This window comes from Heterodontus francisci, chromosome 24 (assembly GCF_036365525.1).
Source record: "Heterodontus francisci isolate sHetFra1 chromosome 24, sHetFra1.hap1, whole genome shotgun sequence".
Taxonomy (NCBI): domain Eukaryota; kingdom Metazoa; phylum Chordata; class Chondrichthyes; order Heterodontiformes; family Heterodontidae; genus Heterodontus; species Heterodontus francisci.
The window spans coordinates 59,990,066-60,017,666 of record NC_090394.1 but is presented as its reverse complement, the minus strand read 5'-3'; the positions used below and the strand labels follow the sequence as shown (position 1 = coordinate 60,017,666).

Genomic DNA, 27,601 nt, shown 5'->3' with positions numbered 1-27,601 from the left:
ATCATACCTAGATTATACAAATGAGAAACCACTGAACAATCATTTAATAGTCCACAAGTGCTATAAAATTGACACACTGTACGTTATCTATTCAGATACAGATCATACAGTCTAGGATTACACCAGAGCAAGATTAGCAAGACATCTTATCAAAACACATCACATTTCTGTTCCTCCCCAGCAAAGAGATTCTGAGGCGTTCACACAGTATTTGCTGCCAGGTTTAGGAGACAAAATGGGTTAGACTTAAACGATACAATCTAACTAAAATTGGCTCTGAATAAAGCTTTCTAAAAATTTTATAAAAAAGAAGAATTGAGAGAACCTGGGCTGCCACTTTCACTTTAGGGCAATGTTACGTTATGAGAAAAAGGGACTTAAACAGATTAAGTGAGCAGTTAAAACTATGGCAGATGGAATTCAATATGAGGAGTTGTGAGATCATCCACTTTGGATATGAGCAAGAGAAATTAGAATATTTTGTTAATAGTGAGACTTGGAGCTGTGTAGAGCAAAGGGATTTAGGTGTCCATCTACATAAAACTGTGAAAGATCAGTGCACAGGTACAAAGAGCATTCATAAAGGCTGATGGAATGTTGGGCTTTATCTCCAGAGGGTTGGAATACAAAAGTGAAGTTATACTTCAGCTGTACAGAGCCTATTTGGAGTACTGCATTCAGTTTTGGGCACAGCACTTCAGGGAAAATATACTGGCCCTCGAGGCAGGACAGTGCAGATTCACCAGAATGATACTACAGGTAAATTTGGCTTGTATTCCTTTGTGTTTAGAAGGTCGAAGGGTGACAATCAAGGGCACTGCACCGTAAAAAAATTGTCAACAAAGATTTGTTTTTTGTTATTCAGTCTGTTCTAATGAGGAAGAAATTAAATCATTTAGCTTGCATCCAGAAATAAAAAGGCAGTATTTTCACCAAAAAATATTGTGTACTTAGTTTTGGGTGGAATGACCATGCATTGTTTGTTAAAATGAAATCGAGCACAACTGTCATCTAATGTTAATATAGCCTAGAAGATTTGTCAAGAACTTTAAGGAACTGTATCCCTTAGGTGCATATCTTTAAGACTGCACCCATGATTTTGGCATTCTATCAATTACTGATTCAACTGATTAACATGCATAACTGTAACAAATGCCCAGATACCAAGCTACTTGTGGAAGTGATGAAAAATGAATCACCTCTTCTACATTACTGTTGTGATCTAATAGACACACACGCACCAACAGGCCAGATAATAAAATACTGGCTAAAACCATGCTTTAATCTTTGCAGAATCATAATAGCAGTGTACATTAATAGATCATACACCAAGATTACAGAATTAAAACAGCTAAGGAAACTAGACATACCGAATTTAGAGCGACATTATAAACAACCATGAACAAATCTTAGCTAGCTTATGATCACAAACCCCAATATAAACAATTCATATGTATACATATACATAGAGTAAATGTTATACATGCTGCATTTTGAGCCATCAGGTTTTGGTTGCAGCAGCATTGAATATGGCAGAGGAACAAACTGGTGGACTGTTTATGGAAATAGCCAGAACTTGAATACGATTGCTAATCCTGAACAAGTCACATGAACCATTGCCCTTTTATTCTGCTGTTTTGATAGTCATAAATCCCAAATACTACAAGCAGAATTAACAAAGCACAATAAATGGCTGGATGACAGGTATTTCATGTGTTACTGTGCTTTGAACTGTAACCGGGCAGTTTATCTGAAGCTGAGCTGTTTGTTCTATAACATCCTTTCACTCTGACACTAACTGAGATACTCACTATGGCCTTGCTGTAGGAGGCCGCGGCTTCTTGGTACTTTCTGCTGAGAAACAGGCGATTCCCTTGCTCCTTCAGCTCCTGGGCAGTCAGGCTCTTCTCGGGACTTCCGGACATGCTGTTTCTCTCCGGATCCCTGGTGAATGCAGACACGCGCAGGGAGAAGAAGCCGGCTTTCTGCGGCTGCTGACGGGCTTGCAGCGAGTGGGATACTCCCAGGCTGTGTAGCGGGCCCAGGCCCTGGAAGGCGGGGACGGGGCGAGTTGGGAAACGGAATCTCTGAAGGGTTTTACGCTGACCAGAGTTTAGAGGCAGGGGGCTGGGACTCGGGGTCTTGACCCGGCTGTCCCTGGTCAGCGGAAACGTTTTAAAAGAGTCTCTAAATCCGCGAGTGCTGTTTGTGTACAAAAAGCACGTAACCAGCCGCGTTCAACACGTCATCCAGAGCCGCCCGCGAGCAACGTCGCACTATCAGTAATGTAATCACTATGTGCCGCCACGAGGTGGGTTATCCAGCTCAGGTAAAGTGACGGCATCTCTCTGCGCTGCAAAGAGCAAGCGAATTGTCCTGTGAAGCCGGAGCGCCGCCATCTTGCTAATGGAAGTGATGGTTTGCCAGCGCCAGAGGCAAATGAGTGGATGTGTGCGCATTAATGTGGACTTGTTTCGTGAATTCAAGTAAATTCTACAGGTAAATTCAATTATATGCATGTGTTACGCAGTAAAATGGTCCATGGTGTGAATCTGTGAAGAATGGCTGGCATAAAGAGGGAGATGGGCCGATGCTCTGTTCGCGCCTCTGAAAGTTTTAGGTTTGTCAGTGACTTTGGATCTGGCGCAATTTTTGTTGTAAAGTGAACACTCTGCGATGTGGCAGTTCAAACCGCCATTCAACAACACAGATTGGTTTTATCTGAGGTCGGATTTTGTTCCCTGGAGTTGGCGCAAGTTTCGAATATTCATTCGTTGAGCAGGATTGCTTAAATCGTCTTCTGTAACCATGCAGAGTCCACGCTGTACGTTTAACGAGAAATGTTGAATTTCATGAAAACATTTTTTCATCCCAGACAAATCTTTAAAGTTTTAGGTTTCAATGGGTATTAGCACAGCAATATTTTAAGCATGTAAACCTATCGGCATCATTTTAAATGACGAATTTCTTTAACCCTACAGGTTGAAACTGCTTACTGAGTGAAGCCATGTCTAGAAGTGAACCACTGTATAACTGCCAGGATCCTGCTGTATGGAGATCTGTGTTTGATCTTTATTGGGATGTAGTTGAAGCAAAGACAACAGCGTCCAAAGGAAGGAAGGCAGGCAAACTGGCTGCACTGGATAAATGGTGAGAGTTGGATGTTGTATAATTTAGAAGAGAGACAGCGAAAGCAGTGTGACAAAATCTACTGGGGAAGACAACTCTTGTTCTGCTGTTCCTTTTTTCCTGTTTTGGCAAATTTATGCACTTAGGCCTGAGACATGTATTTAGAAAACTGCAGCTCACTGAATGAACCTGTGATTTTTCAGTATTCCCATTCAATCTTTTGTTTCATTCTTCCTCCATACCCAGGGGTAATGGGTAAATAATTAAGGGTGAAAGTGCCCTTCACAAAGATGCACCTTAATTTAAAGTTGCTGTAAGTGCTATGAATGACAGTATGCATTTTTTTTTTAGAGATACAGCACTGAAACAGGCCCTTCGGCCCACCGCGTCTGTGCCGACCACCCATTTATACTAATCCTACACTAATCCCATATTCCTACCAAACATCCCCACCTGTCCCTATATTTCCCTACCACCTACCTATACTAGTGACAATTCATAATGGCCAATTTACCTATCAACCTGCAAGTCTTTCGGCTTGTGGGAGGAAACCGGAGCACCCGGAGAAAACCCACGCAGACACAGGGAGAACTTGCAAACTCCACACAGGCAGTACCCAGAATCGAACCCGGGTCCCTGGAGCTGTGAGGCTGCAGTGCTAACCACTGCCACTGTGCCGCCCTTATTATAACACCTTGTGAGACAGGAAAATATTTTAAACTTTTATAGTGCTCATTACGTGTAAAGATACATTTCCAAGCAGAGAACAGGGGTTTGTGATCTTAGCAGGAAATAGCAAATACACACTCAAAGGAGATGGTCATAAGGAAGGTTTGAAGCAACTGGAAAGGTGGGAAAGGAGAGTGCTGAAGGTATGGTTGCATTTGGTGGAATAGAGGAAATAAGAAGTAAGCTGGTATTGCTGAACTAGAGTTCATATAAGACAGGGGACTGGAGGAGGTCGTAGTGATGGGGAGAAACATGAGGATGGGAGGTGAGGACAGGAATCTTAAAGGTGATTCTCTATAACACAATAAGCCATTAGAGTTTGATCAAGAGTAATGGGATATGAGCCTTTATGTGGGTGAGAGCATGAGCTGCCACATGCAGTATGAATGGTAGATATGCCCTTGCTGCTTTCCCGCCGCTGACTAAATCCGGATCGGATGTCGCAACAGCAATCAGAGTATTAGAAAAGTCCAGCCAGGAGATGAAGTTTTCAGCATTAGAAAGTAAGATGTAGGGTATATGTCAAGGGTATAGCCAAGGTGGCAGATTGTGTAAAAGCAAATTACTGCAGATGCTGGAAATTTGAAATAAAAACAAAGTGCTGGAAATACTCAGCAAGTCAGGCAGCATCTGTGGGGAGAGAAGCAGAGTGAACGTTTCAAGTCTGTGACCTTTCATCAGATTGTGTTTTGGAGAGGAAGTTGAGTTCAACGTAAAGCATTATACCAAGATTCTCAACTTCTGTTCTGAGGTGGCAGCAAGAGAGATAGAGTTTCGAGTGCATTAATGTTTGGAAGAACCAAAGAGCATGACTTCAGTTTTGCTGATATTAAGATGCAGAAGTTTAGATTCAGTTTGTTCCTAATGTTGGATTGGTCATTGAAAGTGAAAACAACTGCCTCAGATTCAATGGAGGAGAAATTCAGGTAGAGGCAGATGACATCAGCATGTATGTAAAAGCTGACTCCATGCTTCAAAATAACATCACCAAAAGATAGTGTGTAAATGGAGAAAAAGTGGCCAAGGATGGATCACTGGGGTACACCAAATGTGACTGTTTGGACATGGCAGGAAAAACCATTGTAAGGTGATGTAATATCAATGGTCTGACAGGTTGCAGTGGAATCATGAGAGCTGTGCCATGGCTGTGTTTTGACAAGCTAATGTTGACGATAATGAAACTGAGAAGGGCAAAAAAGAAAGAATAACTTGCATTTGTATGGCACCCATCAAGTCCTCAAAACATCCTAACTTACTTTTTGCTTTATCAATGTTGTTTTATAGGCAAATGCATCAGCCAGTTTGCACACAGCAGGCTGAATTTAGTGAGCCCATTTAGATCAGGAGTGGAGGCGTGGGGGGGCCAGAGAATAGCATCGGACGAGTCAGCCCGGAAATCTGACGTCATGGAGTTAAGTGGAAGACAGACGGATGTCACATGCCTTCTGGTTCCCGGCTGCTGAAGGCTGGTGGCACTGAGGCAGGGCCTCTGCTGTGACAGGAAGGCAGCCATGATCATCACTGGATAGGGGAAGAGGAGGGAGCAGAGGCCATTGTCGGATTGCAGTGCTGTGCGCTCTGCATGGGTGGGCTTGGTCTTGGGTGGGTGTACTGGGGGGGGTGCTTGGTCTTGGTGGCTATACTGAGTGGCTATACTACTAGGTGAGAGGGTCGGCTGTCAGCAGGGGTGGGCACTGAGGGCCAATAGCAAGACAACGAGAGAAGTAGCAAATGGAAAGCTGCCAAATCAGTTTCGTCTCTGCAAGGAGGCCTACTGATCACCCGGCATGGGTCTCATACACCCTGTCTTTTTGGACCCCTATGGCGTGATGCAGTGCCTCCAATGAAGAGAGGGCCAGGAGGCAGCTGTGCCTGCTCGTGATGCTCCACAATGAGAGTGACTTCAGCCAGCCATGCCAAGAAGTGCCCGCCTGTGCCAGAGAGTGTACCGGACTTGACTCAGCTACCTTCAAATGTCCAAGAGGTTTTGTTAGCGAAGACTATGGCTCTCCAGGGAGGCCGTCACTGAATTACGCACCATGCTGCAGGACGAGTTGCGACCTATGGGATTTGGTGGTCACCCTCTGCCCATAGCCTTGAAGATCACCGTGGCACTTAACTTTTACATGTCTGGATCAGTCCACGGATCCACTGGGGACATGTGTGGTGTCTGTCAGGCTGCAGCCCACCACTGCATCAAGGAGGTGAGCAATGCCCTGTTCAAGAGCACCAGCGACTATGTGCTCTACCGGACCGACCCTGGTGTTCAAACCGAGAGGGCAATCAGATTCAGGGCCATCGCTGGATTCCCCCAGGTGCAAGTTGTGATAGATTGCATGCATGTGGCCATCAAGGAGCAGCCAGCCGCCGCCTTCAACAGGAAGGGCTTCCATTCATGTTCAGTTGGTCTGTGACCACTGAAAACATTTCCTGCAGATGTGTGCCCGCTTCCTGGGAAGCAGCCACAACGCCTATGTACTTCAGCAGTCCCAGGTGCCGCAGCTTTTCTGGCCCCCTGCTCGCCTTCAGGGATAGAATCTCAGGGATAAGGGCTACCCATTGACGATATGGCTCCTCACACCTCTGATGAACTCTCACGCTGCAGGAGAGGAGAGGTACCACAACTGCCACAGTTCTACCCGAGTGACCATCGAACAGGCCATTGGGCTGCTGAAGATGAGATTCCGGTCCCTGGATCGATCCAATGGAGCACTGCAGAATGGCCCAGCGAGGGTTTCGCGTATCGTGATTGTCTGCTGTACTCTGCTCAGTCTAGCACTGCAAAGTGGGGGGGAAGGCCTTGCATGATGAGGTCATTATTGAATGCCACTCCTCCACCAATGAAGAGGACACTGAGGAGAGTGATGAGCAGGCAACACTGCATTTTGAACCCCTTGCACCGGAGGCCAAGCACATAGAGCGATGGGCCAAGGAGGCAAGAGACAGTCTCATAGTTACCCGCTTCCAGCCACCATGATGGCCTCAGAGTAAAATCATAAAGACTCACCTCATTGAATGCAGTCTGTCGTCTCCTTTTTGCTTGTCTTCCATGCCTAACGCCCAGCTTAACTACGTGCTATGGCCCATGGGAGACGCTAATCAAATGAGGGCTGTGCCTCCATTGGCAGCCACTAAAGGGGAAGTCTGAAGTCACCATCTCACAATTAAGACATGAACGAATTATCATTTTTCAGAATAAAAATTAATTTCAAAACTGAAAACATTTTATAAGACAAAACAAAAGGCAATTTTCAAACACCCGTGAAACTCCAAGTGTGTATAGGTGCTTTTCTTTATACGTTTACAAGTACATCCACGAGGTATAACCCCTGTGCTAGCAGCTGGGCTGGAGGCAGGCTGCTGATCAGGCTTCCCTTTGGCCTGTGATGACTTCAGCAGCTATCCTCTGGCAGCCTGAGGTCTGGAGAGCCCCGGCTGCCTGTTCGTTTCCTGTACAGTTGCAGGACTCTCCTCCGGTGTCGCAGGTACTGGAGCTGAGCTCACTGGTGGAGGGGCTGAGGAGTCGCTGTCCACATTCAGAGCATCCTGTGGGGAGCCCCCATTTGTAAAAGTCAGCCTCTCCTCCTCCCTTTTAAGGCTCATTTGAACCTTCCTGTTGACCACAGAAGGACGAGGAGCTGGAGAAGACTATATCGATGGAAGACAATCCTCATTCTCTTGCGCAGAGACTCCATTCTCGCCATCTGCTAATGAGTGGCTGCCCTGGGTCCCCGTTAATTCAACTGCCTCCTCCTCAGCTGTGGAGAGAGGCCTGAAGTCTGGGATGCCTCTGCCAGTCCATGCTGTCTCCCTGCTGTTACGGGCCCTCTTGTCCTTGTTACAAGAGGGTTTTTTTTGTACTCAGAACTTAGAATTCTGTGTGCTTTAAAAACTGTGAAAAAGATTTTTGCTCAGTGGAAGACACCTGAAAATAGTAGAACTTCCTGCAATGTTTTGAAAGGAAGTTCATAACAAAAGTTGGACTTTATGGGTGCTTTGAAAGGAAGTTGAACTTGTACAAGCACAAGAAAGCAGGCAATTTCAAGGAAACCACAGGGGTTTGGCCTTCAGAGCAGTTTTTTTTTGAAGGACAAGAGACACTGTGTCTGGACATGTGACCAGCTTCAGGAAGGTTTTTTTCCACTTTGGACCGTTTAAAAAGCCTGTGAGTGAACAAAGAGGAGGCATTTGAAATCTTTGCTTTGACCTGCCTGGAGCAAGGGAGGAAGACCTAGAAAAGTGTGACCTCTCTCTTTAAAAGAATCCTACATCTCTTGAGAAGAAACCCTGCATCCAGTGTGGTGCCTGCTGCATCTAGTGTGCCTGCTGCTTCCTGTGTTCTAAAAAATCCTGAAATCTGAAGAATTCTTCTGCTAGACTGCTGCTGACCTAAGCCGACCTGTTGCTACACCCCTGATGAAAGACCTATGTGATGCCTGCTGCAATTAAATTGCCGTGAACACCTACCCATCACAGACTGTTCATCAACCTCGCCTAGAGAGAGACTGGGTGGCATCCGACTATTCGACTCTGGGTCACCTCACCATACCGAAAACATCCTACCAGAACGTGATAAACTCAATTATTTTTTATTCCTTCTACTCCTAAGAAACGCTGTAAACCAAAATCCTTTTCCCCTAGTTAACTTTTTTTGTTAATGTATGTGTGTGTGCATGAGGGTTAAGGAACTAAGGAGTTTCTCATGTTTCTTTTCTAATAAATAGTTAATGTTATTGTTTGGTGTGCTTTATTCTGGGGGACAAATAGAGTGTCTAATTTGGCTATTCTTTGGTAGGTGGAAATATGATATGTTGTGACCTATAGAGCAGTGGGATTGAGTTAACAGTGCATTATTCCCGCCTTGGTCGTAACATCCTGAAAATGGAAAGAGAGAGGTAGTCATACTTCGCAGAGAGATGAACATGATAGTTCTGCTAGTGGCAGCCCCTGGTCCCCTATTGGATGTAACTCATCCTCCCGTCGGCTCAGAGGAGTTAAAGGGGGTGAGCTGTGAAAGAAGGTGGCCTGTAGCCGAGATGCAGCATGCGTTTGTCAGGATGAGGTGATGCTTAACCCCCTTTGCCGACGCTTTTGTGATGCCTCCCTCTCCATGTCCCTCTTCCTCCTGTGTAGCCACATGCAAGTCCCAAAGAGGAAAGAGGTATGGAACAGTCACCTTGGCAGAGCGAAGGAGGTCGTTGACCCTCTTGCAGCACTGGACCCATGTTCAGGCCGTGACTTCGTGGCTGCTGATCTCCTCTGTGATCTCCATCCAGGCTTGCTTGGTCAGGCAGGAGGCCCCTCTTCTTGCTATTGCTGGAGAATAGGACCTCCTGCCTTTTCCTTGCAACCTGGAGGAGAATCTCGAGGGAGGCATCGCTAAACCATAGGGCCACCTGATGTCTTGCCTTTGCCATCCTGTGGCGTCCTTCTCTGGGGGGTGGGGGATGGAGTTGTCCAAGAGTCACTATAGCCACGGCTTCATCAGAGAGCACATCAGATGAGTCCAAGGCAGCAATGCCAGCAGGGCTGGCAGGGAGTTAAATATGGCGCCAGCACCTGCTCCAGAGTCATCTGATGCTGCATTCAGCACCTCGAATCCCTCCCCTGTCATATAATTGGCTGGGTCTCGCGCCTCCATTATTATAATTGGCCGCCCACTGCATGATTGCAGTGAGCCGGCCGCACACGTGACGAGGGGGACAGTGTCCACTTCCGGATCTGACACCAGGACCCGTGACAGGCTCAGTAAATTCAGCCCAGCAAGCTTCCAGAAAGAAAAACCCTGATATTTACTTGGGGCCATGAAGAGAGAGCTTGGGATAGGGGTTGGAGGGTGGGGTATGTGGGACAGATTTCCAGACCAGAACCCCAAAATTAAGGGTTTCCCGGATGTCCTGCAAGATGTAACTGCAGAACGTTGTTTATATTGTTATCAGTAGGCTTCCCACTCGACAGCCACCCTGAATGACAGGCTGACTCTTTGTCAGACAGGAAATCCGCCAATGAGCAGAAGACAGGTAAGTTGTGGGGGGGTTGGGAGGTCAGAGGTTGCAATGGTTACCCAGGGTGGATGGAGATTGTGGTGAGGGAGTACAGTGGTAAGCCTCTCAGGCCTGGAGGAAACACTCCTGCTCCTCCTGGCGCACAAGCAATGCTGTAAATACACTTACCTCACAGATCCAGTTTTTCTCAGCTCCTTTTACGTGCCAGAATTCCCAAGGCCCAAGAAATCCAGCCACCCTGGTTAAAAATAAAAGGCCACTAAATGATTTTGGTAACTGACCTGCCTCCTGAAAGTGAATTGCTCCCTCAACCCATGTCTGTTACTTTGCACCTGACCCAAGCTCACCTGTTTTGGGGGTTTAACTTACCGCCAATAAATGAGATAAGTGTTTTGATGGTGTTGGTTGAGGTAAGACTGCTGACCGGCACACCAGCAGAACTCCCTACTCTTTATCAAAGTGTCATCAGCCTAAAAATAGTAGCTGGGACCTCAGTTTAATGTGTGTATGAATGGTGTGTGTCCTATAATGGGGAAGGGGAAAAGTTAGTTAAAAGACTTGCTCACATGTTCACTCTGACAGGTATTTATAAGCAATCTGGCTAATGCTAACTTTTCTAATTCAGGTATCAAGAAGAATTACCAGAAGCTGTCTGTAGTCGCGTAGAGAAATTCCTCACTCATGCTGAGCTGGTTCAATTGATGGAGTGGAAACTGACAGTAAGTCTGCGGGGCAGGGTTGCGTTTAGGCAGTAAAAGCTTTGTTAACCAGCACTTTACCGACCGACAAGTTCTATTATGCCGAATTTCCAAAATCTCCCTAATTTTGTCTCGCAATGCTCTCCCAGGCCGGGTTTTCCTGCATGCAGTCGATTGTTCTTGGCATTAATTATTGATGCTGCCAATAGTCATCTTAGTTGTGCTGCTGACAGTTCATCTTGTCCGCATCCGCCATTGTGTTGAATGTGTGTTGTGCAATTTATTTCGCTATCCACCTATTATCTATCTACCATTAAACCAATGACAGGAAAAGTGGAAAAGGGTTGTTGGATTGTATGGATAACACTTCCCTATGGACTCCCTTCTGTTTTTGTGCAATAATAAAACTGTCTTCTTCCATTGCGTTTCTAGATTTCAAAAGCCCACAGTTGCAGCTGTGTAAAAACATGTGGCAATGCCCAGATAAATAAAAGCAAAATACTGCGGATGCTGGAAATCTGAAATAAAAACAAGAAATGCTGGAATCACTCAGCAGATCTGGCAGCATCTGTGGAGAGAGAAGCAGAGTTAACGTTTCAGGTCAGTGACCCTTCTTCAGAACCAGCAAATATTAGAAATGTAAAAGGTTATAAGCAAGTAAAGCGGAGGTGGGCAAGAGATAACAAAGGAGAAGGTGCAAATCGGACAAGGTCACAGAATAGCTGATCAGAAGGTCGTGGAGCAAAGGCAAACAATATGTTAATGGTGTGTTGAAAGACAAAGCATTAGTACAGATAGGGTGTTAACGGACTGAAAATTGAACCGCCGCAAGTACAAACATGAAAAAAAACAGTGGGTAAGCAAACTGAACAAACTAAGATGAAATAAAATAAAAACAAGACTGTCCCGGCAGACCCATTGTGTCAGCCTGCTCCTGCCCCACTGAACTTATTTCTTCCTATCGTGACTCTATCTTTTCTCCGCTGGTCCAGTCTCTTCCCACCTACATCCATGACTCTTCTGACGCCCTACGTCATTCTGACAATTTCCAGTTTCCTGGCCCCAATCACCACCTCTTCACTATGGACGTCCAATCTCTCTACACCTCCATCCCCCACCAGGACGGTTTGAGGGCTCTCTGCTTCTTCCTTGAACAGAGGCCCACCCAGTCCCCATCCACCACCACCCTCCTCCGCCTGGCTGAACTTGTTCTCACATTGAACAACTTCTCCTTCAACTCCACTCACTTCCTTCAAGTAAAAGGTGTTGCAATGGGTACCCGCATGGGTCCTAGTTATGCCTATCTTTTTGTGGGATATGTCGAACATTCCTTGTTCCAGTCCTACTCAGGCCCCCTCCCCCAACTCTTTTTCCGGTACATTGATGACTGTATCAGTGCCGTTTCCTGCTCCCGCCCCGAACTGGAAAACTTTATCAACTTTGCTTCTAATTTCCACCCTTCTCTCACCCTTACATGGTCCCTCTCTGACACTTCCCTTCCCTTCCTCGACTTCTCTGTCTCCATATCTGGTGATAGGCTGTCTACTAATATCCATTATAAGCCCACTGACTCCCACAGCTACCTCGACTACACTTCTTCACACCATGTCTGCTGTAAGGACTCTATTCCATTCTCCCAGTTTCTCCGTCTCTGATGCATCTGCTCTGATGATGCTACCTTCCACGACAGCGCTTCTGATATGTCTTCCTTTTTCCTCAACCGAGGATTCCCCCCCCCCCCCCCCCACTGTGGTTGACAGGGCCCTCAACCATGTCCGGCCCATTTCCCGCACCTCTACCCTCACCCCTTCCCCTGCCTCATAGAACCGCGACAGGGTTCCCTTTGTCCTCACTTTCCACCCCATCAGCCTCCATATCCAAACGATCGTCCTCCGCCACCTCTAGCGTGATGCCACTACCAAACACATCTTCCCCTCCCTTCCACTGTCAGCATTCCGAAAAGGATCATTCCCTCCGTGACACCCTGGTCCACTCCTCCATTACCCCCACCACCTCATCCCCTTCCCATGGCACCTTCCCCTACAATCGCAGGAGGTGTAATACCTGCCCATTTATCTCCTCTCTCCTCATTATCCAAGGCCCCAAACACTCCTTTCAGGTGAGGCAGCGATTTACTTGTACTTCTTTCAATGTAGTATACTGTATTCGCTGCTCACAATGTGGTCTCTTCTACATTGGGGAGACCAAACGCAGACTGGGTGACCGCTTTGCAGAACACTTCCACTCAGTCCGCAAGCAGGACCCCAAGCTTCCGGTTGCTTGCCATTTCAACATTCCCCCTGCTCTCATGCTCACATCTCTGTCCTGGGATTGCTGCAGTGTTCCAGCAAGCTCGAGGAACAGCATCTCATTTACCGATTAGGCACACTACAGCCTGCCAGCCTGAACATTGAGTTCAGTAATTTCAGAGCATGACGGGAGCCCCCAATTTTACTTTGATTTTTAGTTATTTTTTTCATTTTCCTTTTTAAAATTTTTTTTACTGTGTTTATTTTATTTTTATCTTAGTTTGTTCGGTTTGCTTACCCATTGTTTTTTTTCATGTTTGTACTTGCAGCGGTTCAATTTTCAGTCTGTTAACACCCTATCTGTACCAATGCTTTGGCTTTCAACACACCATTAACATTGTGTTTGCCTTTGCTCCATGACCTTCTGGTCAGCTATTCTGTGACCTTGTCCTATTTACACCTTCTCCTTTGTTATCTCTTGCCCCACCCCTGCTTTACTTGCTTATAACCTTTTACATTTCTAATATTTGCTGGTTCTGAAGAAGGTCACTAACCTGAAGCGTTAACTCTGCTTCTCTCTCCACAGATGCTGCCAGACCTGCTGAGTATTTCCAGCATTTCTTGTTTTTATTGGCAATACCCAGAGTTTACTCATTGGGGTCACTTCTGGTACTACTTCTTCTTTGACCTCCTTGTCTCGAGAGACAATGGGTAAGCGCCTGGAGGTGGTCAGTGGTTTGTGGAGTAGTGCCTGGAGTGGCTATAAAGGCCAATTCTAGAGTGACAGACTCTTCCACAGGTGCTGCAGATAAAAATTGGTTGTCAGGGCTCTTACACAGTTGGCTCTCCCCTTGTGCATCTGTCTTTTTTCCTGCCAACTGCTAAGTCTCTTCGACTCGCCACACTTTAGCCCCACCTTTATGGCTGCCTGCCAGCTGTGGTTTATGGCTGCCTGCCAGCTCTGGTGATCACTGGCAACTGACCCCCACGACTTGTGATCAATGTCACAGGACTTCATGTCGCGTTTGCAGACGTCTTTAAAGCGGAGACATGGACGGCCGGTGGGTCTGATACCAGTGGCGAGCTCGCTGTACAATGTGTCCTTGGGGATCCTGCCATCTTCCATGCGGCTCACATGGCCAAGCCATCTCAAGCACCGCTGACTCAGTAGGGTGTATAAGCTGGGGGTGTTGGCCGCCTCGAAGACTTCTGTGTTGGAGATACGGTCCTGCCACCTGATGCCAAGGATTCTCCGGAGGCAGCGAAGATGGAATGAATTGAGACGTTGCTCTTGGCTGACATACGTTGTCCAGGCCTCGCTGCCGTAGAGCAAGGTACTGAGGACACAGGCTTGCTACCATCAGACTTTTGTGTTCCGTGTGCCATTTTCCCCACACTCTCTTGGCCGGTCTGAACATAGCAGTGGAAGCCTTTCCCATGCGCTTGTTGATTTCTGCATCGAGAGACAGATTACTGGTGATAGTTGAGCCTAAGTAGGTGAACTCTTGAACCACTTCCAGAGCGTGGTCGCCGATATTGATGAATGGAGCATTTCTGACGTCCTGTCCCATGATGTTCGTTTTCTTGAGGCTGATGGTTAGGCAAAATTCGTTGCAGGCAGCCGCAAACCTGTCGATGAGACTCTGCAGACACTCTTCAGTGTGAGATGTTAAAGCAGCATCGTCAGCAAAGAGGAGTTCCCTGATGAGGACTTTCTGTACTTTGGTCTTCGCTCTAAGACGGGCAAGGTTGAACAACCTGTCACCTGATCTTGTGTGGAGGAAAATTCCTTCTTCTGAAGACTTGAACGCATGTGAGAGCAGCAGGGAGAAGAAAATCCCTAACAGTGTAGGTGCGAGAACACAACCCTGTTTCACGCCACTCAGGATAGGAAAGGAGTCTGAGGAGGCGCCACTATGCTGAATTGTGCCTTTCGTATTGTCATGGAATGAGGTGATACTTAGTAGCTTTGGTGGACATCCGATCTTTTCTAGACGTCTGAAGAGACCACGTCTGCTGACGAGGTCAAAGGCTTTGGTGAGATCAATGAAAGCAATGTAGAGGGGCATCTGTTGTTTGCGGCATTTCTCCTATAGCTGACGAAGGGAGAACAGCATGTCAATGGTCGATCTCTCTGCTGGAAAGCCACACTGTGCCTCAGGGTAGACACGCTCGGCCAGCTTCTGGAGCCTGTTTAAAGCGACTCTAGCGAAGCCTTTCCCCACTATGCTGAGCAGGGAGATTCCACGGTAGTTGTTGCAGTCATCGTGGTCACCTTTGTTCTTATAGAGGGTGATGACATTGGCATACTCCTGGTACTACAACCATACAAAATGACAGGTAGAAAAAAAATCTGATCCAACAAACACGCTCCACTGATTCTTGATTGATGAAGTATTATGATTAGATACCTCCTACGCCCAGCAGCCATATAATCTCAAGGGAGAGACCAAATAAAACCCCAGTGCCAATAACGGAACAAAATTTGGAAAATTTCTTTGGCAGTCAACTACAAGAATAGGATACCATATTAACCATTCTTGCATTAATTGATATTTCACCTACCTTTTTATAAGGTGTAATCTCTCACCTCAGCCAGGGACTGATCCAGCTCTCTTCTGAAGGGTTGCAGAGTGTAAGCAATTTATTACATAGGTCTACCAACCTCTGGGAAAAGAAAAACTGCCTAACCTAATCTGGCCCTACCCTTGCACAATTTATATGGATGACCACTGGTCTTCCCTGATCTATCAATAGGAATACAATCTAGTGTTTTAACAATTTTTTTTATCTTAAAATTAATAGAGCTAGCTTTTTAAACTTCTCTTCATAACTAATGTTTTTTTTGTGAGCTAGGAATCATTCTTGTGGCCCCCGCTTTAACCTATTCAAACCTTTGCATCATCCAACATTTGAGGAGACCAAAGCTGGATGCAATATTCTAAATGTAGTCTAACCAAAGTCTTGTACAATGACAAAATAGCTTGCTTTGTTTTATATTGAAGAGTCCTTTTATTACAACCCAGTACTTGGTTTGCTTTAGCTATGGTTTCTTGGCATCGGTCATAAACCTTTAGAGAATTATGTACTATAACGCTAAAATCCTACATTCTCTCAACCCATTTCAGTTCTCTTCTATGTAAAGTTATCTTGGTTGAATACCATTTGCCAAAGTTTGGACCACTCTCCCAGGGCATCGGAATCTGCTTTCAGAACTTAATTTTCCTTCACAGTATGAAAATGTGCAAGAGCCTGCAATATCTTCACATCCAGATATTATACCATTGCAATTAGACTTACAGTTCCTGTGGGTATGCCAGCATCCTTTCTGAAAAGAGCTAATCTGGTTGTGCTAGAGTCCTTATAAAATCCATTGGCTTTGATTCTGTATTTGGATATGGGAGGACACTGGGCTTAGGGGACATGCAGTGACTCAGGATGTCACTTTATCTTAAAGAAGAATGTACAGTATCTCTGGGTGTAGCACCACCAGGATGAGAATCTCTATTGTCTATAGATGTAACTGATAGTGCTATGGTCAATGGATTCAATATCTGAGATGACCCAGTTACTTATTTATTGACTTAAAAATCTTTAAGCTTAAACAAAAAATCATTTAACTCGACTCAGTTCTAATTTGACTTTTCTTTCCCTTTCCTCCACCCTGCTACATGTAGAGAGGCCAGTTCCGTCCAAGATTGCAGGAAATGGTAATGAGTAATTCCAGGGACAGTGTGGAGTCATGCACACGAAAAGCTTTCAAGCTCCTTCCTGATATATCAGCTGCAATCACAGAGATCAGTAAGCTGAAAGCAGTAGGACCTGCTACTGCATCAGGTAGGAAAGAAAACACTTGTCAAATTACTTGCATTACTTATTTATGCAGTACTTTTGAATTCTAATGGGAGCTGTTTTCTCACTCATGCTTAGCGGTGCTTGTGACTGGTGCTCCACAGGAAGCTGCATTCATGGCCGATGAAGCAGTGGAGTCAATCCCAGGCTTGGTTCCCATTAAGTACACACTTAAACACTACATCCTCTACCTGAACAAAGTGAGGGAATGCGCAAGACAACTCAATAAGAGTAAGTTTCTCCCATTTTCACAGATGTACACTTCCTTCACCTGTGTGCCAAAGGGAGTCCTGCTGATTTGTTAATGTGATAATGCTGAGGGCATGGTAGGAGTTTATGTTGTATGCACTAGTCTGAACATGTGTATGTGTACTAATCAATTGAGAAAATGTATTAAAAGTATTCTCTTGCAAAGGCTGTTGTTACGATCAGGTGAGAAAGGGGTCTAGGGTTTCCCTGTCAGCCTTTTCCTGGTTTGGCCGTAGCAGGGTTTAATTTTTAAAAACACCATGTTTTATTTTCCCTCTCGGTGAGTCCATGCTCACTGATCTCTAATTGTAATGGCAAAGAAACAAACCAGACAGGTTTTCTCAGATTTAAAAAAGAAAGGTGTAAGTTTAACCTTAAAACTCTAATTCAGTTAAAACTACTAGAAATACGCGACACGACCATGCTAGCATATGCGATAAACACACGTACAAATAAAGAGAGAAAAGGAGAAAGAATCAAAGAAAAGAAGGTTTGAAGCAATAGCTGGAGTTCAGTTACTGGCTTTGGGTTTGATGTAAAGTCTTTGATTATAGTTAAGTCTTGCAGTTCTCGTTGGGGCACAGTGCACACTTTCAAACTTGTTTTGATGGTCTTCTGTCTTGAGGCTTGAGTTACTTCCGTGGGTCCCTGGAACTCTGCATGAGTGAGATAGCGAGACAGGAAGAGACCTTCCTTCTCTTTGGTCTTCAAATTGTAGTTTTTCCAAAAACTGTTCTGTGAGCTCAATTCAGTTAACTCCAAGTTGGCCAGCAAGTTAGTCGTGTGACTAACTCCTTATTTGGGACAACCTCTCCGACGAGGTTTGTGGATTTCTCCCAAGCTTACTAGACACTCTCAGTTGGGGGGTGGAATTCTGGCTTTTACACATTCAATGTCTCTTGATAAAAATCCATCTGGCTAATTGAATCAGGGAGGCACTCCCATTGTCGTCTTCAGCCAGCTGTCTTTTAGAAAGCAAATGTGTAGCCATGTTTTCAACCACTGTTGTGGTCTTTTTAAACAAGTTATTTCAAGTCCAGTAACAGCTCAAAATTAATGGTCCATATGACGAAATTAATATGTCTCATTTTGACAGGTGTGGTTTTCGTCACACTGTACTTTGTATGTATAATGCACAAGGAGAGTACAGGGACTAGAGGAAGAGCTCGATAGTTGAGTAAGAGTTGGGAGTAGGCTGTTGTGCTATGATCAGATAAGTAAGGGAGCCTTACTTCAATTCAAACTGTATGGTGCTGAAATTGTTATGAGTTTTGTTCAGTGTGTAGCTCCTGTTTTCCTGTGTTACAACAGTGACTATGCTTCAAAAGTAATTAATTGGCTGTCAAGCACTTTACAGTGTCCTGATGTTCTGACAGTGCTCTATAAATAGATGCTGTATCTTTCTTTAGCCACATTTCTGACAGGTCAACCTGCCCAGATATGTTATGGTTTTATTGAATGAAGTGGTCTGTTTGGGAAAAGCAGGACTAAGCTGGGGATCTACCACTGAAGTAGACTTGTATCAATTACACTTTCAGTTTTGTGTATGGACTTTTAAGAGGTGCTTGACAAAGTACCACAGGTTAGGCTTGTTAGCAGAATTGAAGCCCATGAGATAAAAAGGCCAGTGGCAGCATGGATACCAAATTGGCTAAGTGATAGAAGACAGAGTTGTGGTGAATGGCTGTTTTCTTATACTGGAAGAAGGTGTACAGTGGAGTTCCCCAGGGTTCAGTACTAGGACCACTGCTGTTTTCGATATGCATTAATGACTTGAACTTTGAGCTACAGGACACAATTTTGAACTTTGCAAATGACACTAAACTTGAAAGTGAAGTAAACAATGAGGGAGTAGGACTTCAAGAGGATATAAGTAGGTTGGTGGATTGGGCACACATAAGGCAGATGAAATTCACTGCAGAAAAATATGAAGTGATGAGTTTTAGTAGGAAGAATGAGGAGAGACAATACATGTTAAATGATACAATTTTCAAGGGGGTGCAAAAATAGAGACCTGGGGGTGTTTGTGCACAAATCTCTGAAGGTGGCAGGGCAGGTTAACAAAGCAGTTCATAAAGTTTTTGGGGTCCTGGGCTTTGTCAGTAGAGGCATAGAATACAAAAGCCTGGAAGTTATATTAAACCTATATAAAACATTAGTTCAGCTCCCTCTGGAGCACTGTGTCTAATTCTAGGGAAGACATTTTAAGAAGGACAAGAAGGCTTTGGAGATGATACAGAAGAAATTTACTAGAATATTTCCAAGGATGAGGGATTACAGTTACATGAATAAATTGGAGAAGCTCGGGTTGTTCCCTTAGAGCAAAGAAGGCTAAGAGGAGATTTGATAGAGGTGTTTAAAATTGTGAAAGGTTTAGATAGAATAAATAAAGAGAAACTGTTTCAAATGGCTGAATGGTTGATAACCATAGGTCACAGACTTAAGGTGATTGGCAAAGGAACCAGAGGCGACATGCTCTGCCTGATAGGGTGGTGGATAAGATTGAAAAAGGCATTGGATAGATACTTGGAAAAAAAAAGTACAGGGATATGGGGAAAGAGCGGGGGAGTGGAACTGACTGGATTACTCTACGAGGCTGCCCCCTTCTGCGCTGTACTGTTCTATGATTCTAAACACATGTTCAGGAACTAGTTTGAGCAAGTGGTCCTATCTGTGCCTTTTTCACTGAGATAACTCAGTTGATGCCTTGGACAAAGTAAGGGAGACAATTTACCATTTCCCCCCCCATCTCTAGATTTACAATTCAAGCACTGTCTATATAAGTAATGGTAGTAATTGGTGATTACAACCCTGTTCTTCACAGATACACCTATCAGAACTCTACAGAATAACAGTAAGTAAATGAGAGGTTGCACTATATGTACTGTAGCTGTTGTTTTGATGAGATTCAATTAATTTTGAAATTCATCTCTTGCTGTGAGGATTTATACCTTCCATTATGAGACATGCAGTACCCAGTGGTGCAGTTCTATTTTCCACTGCCATTATGCAGTAATGGCCAGTGCTTCAATATGATCTGACATGACAATAATTTGGTTTTTCCATGAGGTAATGGTGCATTCACCTTTTGCAGATGATTTGGTGAAGGACTGGACCCCTCACAGAATCGAACAGTGTCTCTGGACCTGGGCTGTGGCCCAACGTATCAAACCATTGCTGCTGAATGGAATTGTGCTACATCAAAACAAAACGGTGAATAACGAAAAAAACACAGCAACGAGACTTGTGAAAAGGCAGAAAACACAATGATGAGCCCGTCAGTCCTTTAAGAAAGCAGCCACGTCATGGGCTGATATTGTGATGGCAGCGGGGCTCCTGGCACCAGATTGAAGGGGCAGGGCCTTTTCACCTCTCTTTTTCCCCGCCCCCCCCCCCCCCCCCCCCCACCCGCCCCGGCCCTCTGTTGTTCCGGAGGCAACATTTCTGGCATCAGGATCCCCGTCCCTTTAAAGACGGCAATCCCGCCACCAAGTGCTGCCGGCCAATCCTCAGATAAGTGAGGCAGGGTCACCGGGGCCAGTCCGGTGGGTGCTGGGGTGGGGGGGGGGGGGGGGGGGGGGTTGGGGGTGGTTGTAAAGCCCAGTGGAAGAGGCTGGGGGTTCCTGGGAGGTGCATTGTTGCCCTGTCACAAATTGCCGATGGAGGAGGGACACCACCACCAAGCCTGCACGGAGGACGACTCATTTTACAAGGCACCCTCCCCATGTGGCGGAGGCACCCCCCCATGGCTGGTTAGATCCCATCAGCAGTGGGATGGGGCCCTTAAGTGGCCGCTAATAGGCCACTTAAGGGTCTCAATTGGCCTCTGGGTGGGAAGGGTGTCATCGGCCTATCCTGTCCCTGGAAAGATCGCTAGGCAAAGAGGGTGATGATGGGCCCTCTACCACTGCCTCCGACCTCGCTTCAGGGGGTCCCATAAAATCCAGCCCAGTGAGTGAGAGGTATTACATTACAGCTTCACACGCACTTGGATAGTGCAACAGATAGTGCTGAAGGTTGAAACCAATCAGTAAAGCTGGACACCAGGGAGTGATACTGGACCCAGAAGAAGGGCAAACAACATTATTATTGCTCAGCGTCAAACAGCATTAAAGTATTCTTGCTATTTATGTACTTATTGCATCTAGCATATCCATCACACTTGAAAGTGTTGCACGTGCAAAATATATGTAACATTTGTACCTGATTGGCTCATAAAATGGCAAAAAATCCTAACTGAACAGACAGTGGATCTACCAATAGGCAAGGAGTAGTTTCAAACAAAAGTTAAAGAAATTCAGTAATTTCTTGCTGGTTCTTCTGACCTTCGTTACCTGGCCTATCCTTAATGGGTGGAACTGGAGATTAATAAGCAACTACACACTTTGTTCAACAATGTGTAGCTTCTAATTGACCTCACAATATACCTATTAAGCAATTTGACTTATGGTCTTAAAGGGACAGTCCAGCTTGAAAACAGCTCTGCCTTGGCATAAAGTATTGCATGTTACATGGTATATGCTCCTTTCAGTGTCCTGCAGCTTCATCAAACAATGTTAGAAGATCTGCTTGTACAGGTTAAAAAAAACAGAGACCCACAAAACAGTGAATCAGAGGTGATGATCGGTGATGTCGGAGTGAATTACGTGCTTGCTGACATCATGAGTTGAATCATTTCCTGTTTCCCACTGCTATTATGTGGATGTTCCAAGCTCATGTGCAAATGACAAATGTTGAAGTGATGTTTCCACAGATGCATGATATTGGCACTAATCCCTGGTTGCAAAATAAATAGCTACAAATAAACTTAAGATTCTGAACTAGAGGGTGCAGAAAGTGCAAATGTGAAAATTTAACGCTTTTATCAGGCTGTAGATTTTTATCCAAAGTGTTATCAATACAATTTGATGAAAACATAGATCCTTTTGAATACTTTTATATATTGAGTGCAGCAGATCTTACTTATTATAGGACCAAATGTTCATCTTTATAGAGCAGTGAATTATATCTCCTGTCATTGAAAACTGACAGCACCATTTACAAAGGCTTTACACCAGGATTTTTCTCGCATGTTCTGCCGATCGTTTGGCGGAAACCCCATTTCCATGATCTATCCAGAGTCTCTGTCAGTCACGGCTGCTAATTGGAAGAGCCCTGAGGAAACTCCTGGCGTGAATATCTGCCCACTGACTTTACACTTTTTAAAGTTGGAGAGAGGGTGTCTCCATGTTGAAGCACCCGGTTTGTTACTTGCCTTCCATTGTAGCCTGCTGTTCCTCTTAAGCTGGAAGGCCACCCACCACCCTTAATTGTCTCCATGCCAATTAAGGGGGCAGCCCCATGAAAAATCCAATTAGTGACTGTTCCCCTGCGCCCCCCCCCCCCCCCCCCCCTCCCAGCTTCCAGGGTCAGGTTCGGGACCTGGATACAGTCCCGAATTTTGTTTCTGGGCCCCCAGAGGGAAAATCCAGCCCTTGAAGTCCTGAGATACTGATTGTTTTTCTGTAAATACATGCTGAGTTTCAGATGAAATGTGTAACACGAAGAGGTGAAGATTGCCTCCCTTTGTTTGGATTAGACTCTTGGAAATTAATTTCCACGGAGGTTCTCCCGGTTGTGTTTATGCTGTTATTTTTTCTGGGGTTTCCATAAAAGTTATAGTGAGCAAGTGGAAGAGACCCTGCAGAAATTCGTTGCCTTAGAATCACCATCTCTGAGCATTGAGCAGTTTTCAGTTGAGCTGTTTACTGTAACTGAATTTGCTATTTTCTCCAAATTCCTGACCTGGGTATATTTTTCCATTCCAAATTCTACATTTCTCCTGTTCTGCTTTGCTTTATAACGCAACAACATTTTTCCCTTATTGTTTACTAAGTTGTACTGTCACTTCATGTCTGCCATCTGTTAATAATGTCGACATGCAAATGGATATTGCTCCATGTTCAATGTAACATCACACTGCCATCATTGATGCACTCTGTCTGTAATGGAGTTGTGCACTATATATGCCATAGTTAATTGTGACCTTTAGTAACACTGATTAGTAAATCATACTTTTTAGCTGAACTCTTTGAAATTAAATTTTTATTACTGGCTTTACATCTCACTTGCATTGCAGTATTTTTTTAAATAAATTGGGGAGAATGTAAATATTCCTTGTTAAAATGTTGTAGCTGAATATAAAGTGTAAGTGTGTGCCTCTGATAAAAGCTACTACCCACAGCTAGAGACCAGTGGAAAGTTTACATGGTCAGCCATGTCCATTAACTTCATTCAGTCCATTGTAGAGCATTAGGTGTGTGAGTCTCCAAAGCAAAGCCTATAGAAAGATTTTTTCCAAGGTTTGTCTTGATGAAGGGTCAATGTCAGATCATGGCATGGTCTGTTAGTGCATTATAGCAGAGCTTTCAACAACAACATTTATATAGTGCCTTTAATGCAGTAAAATGTCCCAAGGTGCTTTATGGGAGAGCGATCAGACAAAAACTGACAGTTTCACTAAAGAATAGTGTATAACTGGTTGTTCTTATGTGAGTATTGATGCGAAATGAATAGTAACTGGTAGTTTTCAACTTCTATCGTAATCAATGGGAGAACATAAAAATATAAGAGAGGGGAGCAGGAGAGTAGGCCATTCAGCCCCTTGAGCTTACTCAGCCATTTAATAAGATCATGGCTGATCTGATTGTGGCCTTAATTCCACTTTCCTGCTGTTCCCCATAAATCCTTCTCTCCCTTGTAGATCAAGAGAGTGAACCTTTGACTTAGTGGTATCATCCCCATCTGAGTTAGAGGGTGTAGGATTCAAACCCCATTCCAGACAGTCCCAATGAGTTCCAGCTCTGAATTCTGGGCTGACATCCAGCAAGATACTCTCCTCCAGGAGATGTATGAGACAAACAATACCCTCCACCCCCAAAAGCCCGCTTCTTTATGTGAACTGTGAGAGCCCATAAAACCCTAATGCTATTGGCTGGTATAAAGATGCTCCTGGATGTTTATGACTGAATGTTTCCACTATTTCACACTATTCTCCAAGGGAAGATGCAAAAAACAACAAACAAAGCCCTAGTCAGCAAACTTTTGCTAGGATACACATTAAACTTTGAACTACAGGTTTGTATGTTGCATGATTTGAGTTATTTTAACAATTTATGAAATTTTAACAAGTTACTAGAAATAGGTATGGAATAATGGCCTACAGATTCAGTTATTGCCAGGAGCTAGCACAAAATTGGTGACCAGGTTAGAAAGTGCACCTGAAGTTAGAAGCCTGGGACTGTGACAAATTGGGCCTCAGTCCCATCTCCATAATATCAAGGAACTGCAACACACAAATGGGCATCCCGATCCAGCTCGCTGGTCAGGACCTTGCCGAAATTGGCAGGTTTGGATGATGAGCTAGCCTGCAGACAAGTCCTGCCAAATTTGGTTTCCAGTCCTAAAACAGGCAAAAGGCGCGTGAGTAGCTTATCCATTAAAATCAATGGCGATCACAATTATCCTGGATTAAAGGCATTTTTCACACTGCCACTTAGACTAAAAAATAATGGCTACGGTAGCTTAGCAATAGCTCCTAGATAAATTCCTTGTGTTTTCCAGTTGGCCTGAGTGTTTGCTTAGCTCCTAGAAACTGACGAAGATGCTGATTTATTTCAAAGTGTCCATTTGATATTAACTGAAATTATTTTGTTTTAATTTGAGAAATCTTTTGTAAATCAAAATAGAATTACCTTGATGGCATTAGCATTGTGATGAAAATCTTTGATAAGGACATAGCTCAAACTGGGGTAGCGAGCCACAAAGTTTTCTTCAATGCAGTGTCATGATCCTTTTTTTTTCTCCGTGAAATATTGCGGTACACCTTTAAGGCTGTAAAACAATCAGTACTGCTTTAAGGCAACAAACTCCAGGGACTGTAAGCCAAAGTGTATTCTGGTTACCCGGCAACAACCATACAAATCATGAAGAGATGAAATACAATGTTGCCGTTTGACTTTGAAACTGGCTGGCAGACAGAGACAGTTAACAGTTGTGTGCTAGCACCCGAAGGGAGAAAGGAGAGCTCTTAGACCATTTAAACTGAAGGAAGAGAGGTTTATTTATTTACCTCTCAAAATTCTAAAAACTTCAAGCCAGATTAGTTCCTTAAAAGAAAACAATCAATTATTGAACTGCTGAATTCCTGCTGGAAAAAAGAATTTAATACTTCAACTACTGAACTGTAATTGCTGTGTTCATCGCTGGAAAGAAGAGTTTGATGCTTCAAATGCTGAACTGGACTACCGAATTGCTATCGTCACATTCATCAGACCTTGGAAGACTGCAAGTGAACTTGGTCTGTGTTATATCAGAGGACTGTTCATCAGGAAGTGTAATCTGCAAAGACTGTTGTTATTTCTATTTTTTCGGGCAGCTAATTAAACACCAAACTACTCTAAGTTTGGGTATATATGTGAATGCGGGAGTTGGATTGTTTAAATAAGTTATAAGGCCTTTAGATATTGGTTTATCTTAGTAGTGTTTAAGATTTTAGTTTTTTTAAAATAAATAGTTAATTTGTTGATATCTAAAGCTGCCTGGTTGGTGCGCCTCATTCAGGGGTCACTAGATTATTTCAGTTTGGCTGCTGCTTTCTTTGACTTGGAAAGCTTAAAAATATTTATGATGCCACCTGTGGAGCGGCGGGACTGAATTGACAGTGCGTTGCTCTCACCGCAGTGAGAATTAAATATATTGATTGGGGGCTTTGTCTTGAGTGGTCGTACCATAACAGCAGTGATCTTATAGTATCAGAATGGAACTGATAGCAAACTGGGCAAGTTTTTTTTTAATTTCTAACATACCGACCCTTATCTAAGACAGTGGGCTTAAGGCAGTGAGCTTCAAAAGAGACGCAATGCACGTGAGAGATGTGCATCGCTGAGCCACCGCTGACTGCGTGGGTTTTCGCCAGGTGCTCCGGTTTCCTCCCACAGCCAAAGACTTGCAGGTTGATAGGTAAATTGGCCATTATAAATTGTATAGGTAGGTGGTAGGGGAATTGTGGGGATGTGGTAGGAATATGGGATTAATGTAGAATTAGTATAAATAGGTGGTTGATGGTCGGCACAGACTCGGTGGGCCAAAGGGCCTGTTTCAGTGCTGTATCTCGAAATAAAAAATAAATAAATAAAATATTTCGCGCGGTGGCTCATTTACATGGAGGGGATGCGCCGCTATGCAGGCGCCAGTGCCATTTTTAAAGGGCTTCAAGCCCTTCAGTGAAAATCACATTTTTAAAGGTACTGCTGTCAAAAAAAAGAAATAAACTTTTGATTGCACTTTGAATCCCCTCTCCCACCCCTCCGAATGATGGGCCTCTCCCAGAGGTATTCCACCCCCCCCCCGTCACGGTTCCCGTTGGTGGGGAGGGCTGGTAAAATTCAGCCCAGTGTTTTCCTCCAATTAGGGCGGCACAGTGGCGCAGTGGTTAGCACCGCAGCCTCACAGCTCCAGGGACCCGGGTTCAATTCTGGGTACTGCCTGTGCGGAGTTTGCAAGTTCTCCCTGTGACCGCGTGGGTTTTCACCGGGTGCTCCGGTTTCCTCCCACAGCCAAAGACTTGCAGGTTGATAGGTAAATTGGCCATTGTAAATTGCCCCTAGTGTTGGTAGGTGGTAGGGAATATGGGATTGCTACAAGGTTAGTATAAATGGGTGGTTGTTGGTCGGCACAGACTCAGTGGGCCGAAGGGCCTGTTTCAGTGCTGTATCTCTAAATAAATAAATAAATACAGAGCAGCTCTATCAGAACTGAAACTGATACTCAAAAAATTCCTGCAAGTTCAGTTCCTTCTAGGTGGTCTCCTTGCAGCTGCAGCTTTACATGCTCCTTCCACTTGTTTATGCTCATTTTGAAGAAGTGCCCCCTTAAAATGTTGGATTGTTGTCTAGCTACTACATGCACTTTAGAAGCGAGTAACTTGCCAAAAACTGCTATAAACTATCAGCAAAATGACTACCAAAGCTTTGCAGCATTCTGCATCAGAGCAGATGAATATCCATTTAAGTAACATTGAAAATGGCAGCATGTAGTAATGATTTGTTGAAGGCTTATTGAAGGGTAATTATTTGAAGTTCTTTCACATAGAGTATGTCGTCCTCTATTAACCCACTTAAAATTTTTCGACATCATGTCCCTTATTAATTCCTTTGCAGATAATCCTGTCAATCAATTTGTGATCACAAGAGCAATCGCTCCAACACTTGCAGCCTCAAGTCACAAAGAAATCCCATGGAGAACTTAAACTTTGTGACCTTCAGTGTCTGTGAGGTTTTGCTGGGTTTTTTTCAGCCAAACTAGGGCAAAGGATTGACAAATTTCAAGTGCAAATTGCATCCATTGGCCCCAGATAACCATTGAGAGTTTCCACTAATTGCACCTGGTTGCAGGCCATCGATGAGGCTCTTACATATTAAGCTGGGGTTTTTTAGGCACAATAGCACAACACGCATCTTTTAAAAGCTTTTTAAATATTAAAAAATATTTACTTTGCTAAGAAACTACTGTACAGCAATAAAACTAGTAAATGGTTCTGTATAGTTCGTTAAGTCATTTTCAGTTATTTAAAATCAGATTAGTCACCTGTGGTGAACTAGACACACTGATTAAAAATGCTTATTTTTTGTGATAAACTCATTTTCAGCTG

At 44.3% G+C, this 27,601-nt stretch overlaps 2 protein-coding genes across 3 annotated transcripts in view; one reads left to right on the top strand and one right to left on the bottom strand.

The window, feature by feature from the left end:
- The window catches only part of stub1 (STIP1 homology and U-Box containing protein 1), a 30,309-nt gene extending 28,034 nt beyond the window's left edge, over positions 1-2,275 (bottom strand). The window contains exon 1 of one of the 2 annotated variants that reach the window (XM_068056342.1): positions 1,812-2,275. In XM_068056342.1, the coding sequence (XP_067912443.1) occupies positions 1,812-1,925 (114 nt within the window). In that variant the 5' untranslated portion in view covers positions 1,926-2,275. The remainder of the gene's footprint in view (positions 1-1,811) is intronic. The other variant, XM_068056343.1, reaches the window with a different exon arrangement.
- zgc:112496 (uncharacterized protein LOC541336 homolog) lies at positions 1,820-23,012 on the top strand. Its single transcript, XM_068056344.1, has 6 exons — positions 1,820-2,499; positions 2,982-3,150; positions 10,489-10,582; positions 16,488-16,647; positions 16,741-16,893; positions 20,006-23,012. The coding sequence occupies exons 2-6, from the start codon at positions 3,008-3,010 to the stop codon at positions 20,179-20,181; spliced, it is 726 nt and encodes a 241-aa protein (XP_067912445.1). The 5' UTR covers positions 1,820-2,499; positions 2,982-3,007; the 3' UTR covers positions 20,182-23,012.
- The last annotated feature ends 4,589 nt before the right edge of the window (positions 23,013-27,601 follow it).

Coding starts and splice junctions, on each gene's coding strand:
- zgc:112496 (XM_068056344.1), top strand. CDS start 3,008: ATGTCTAGAAGTGAACCACTGTATAACTGCCAGGATCCTGCTGTATGG. Junction 3,151..10,488: donor CTGGCTGCACTGGATAAATG/GTGAGAGTTGGA, acceptor TTTCTAATTCAG/GTATCAAGAAGAATTACCAG. Junction 16,648..16,740: donor AGGACCTGCTACTGCATCAG/GTAGGAAAGAAA, acceptor ACTCATGCTTAG/CGGTGCTTGTGACTGGTGCT.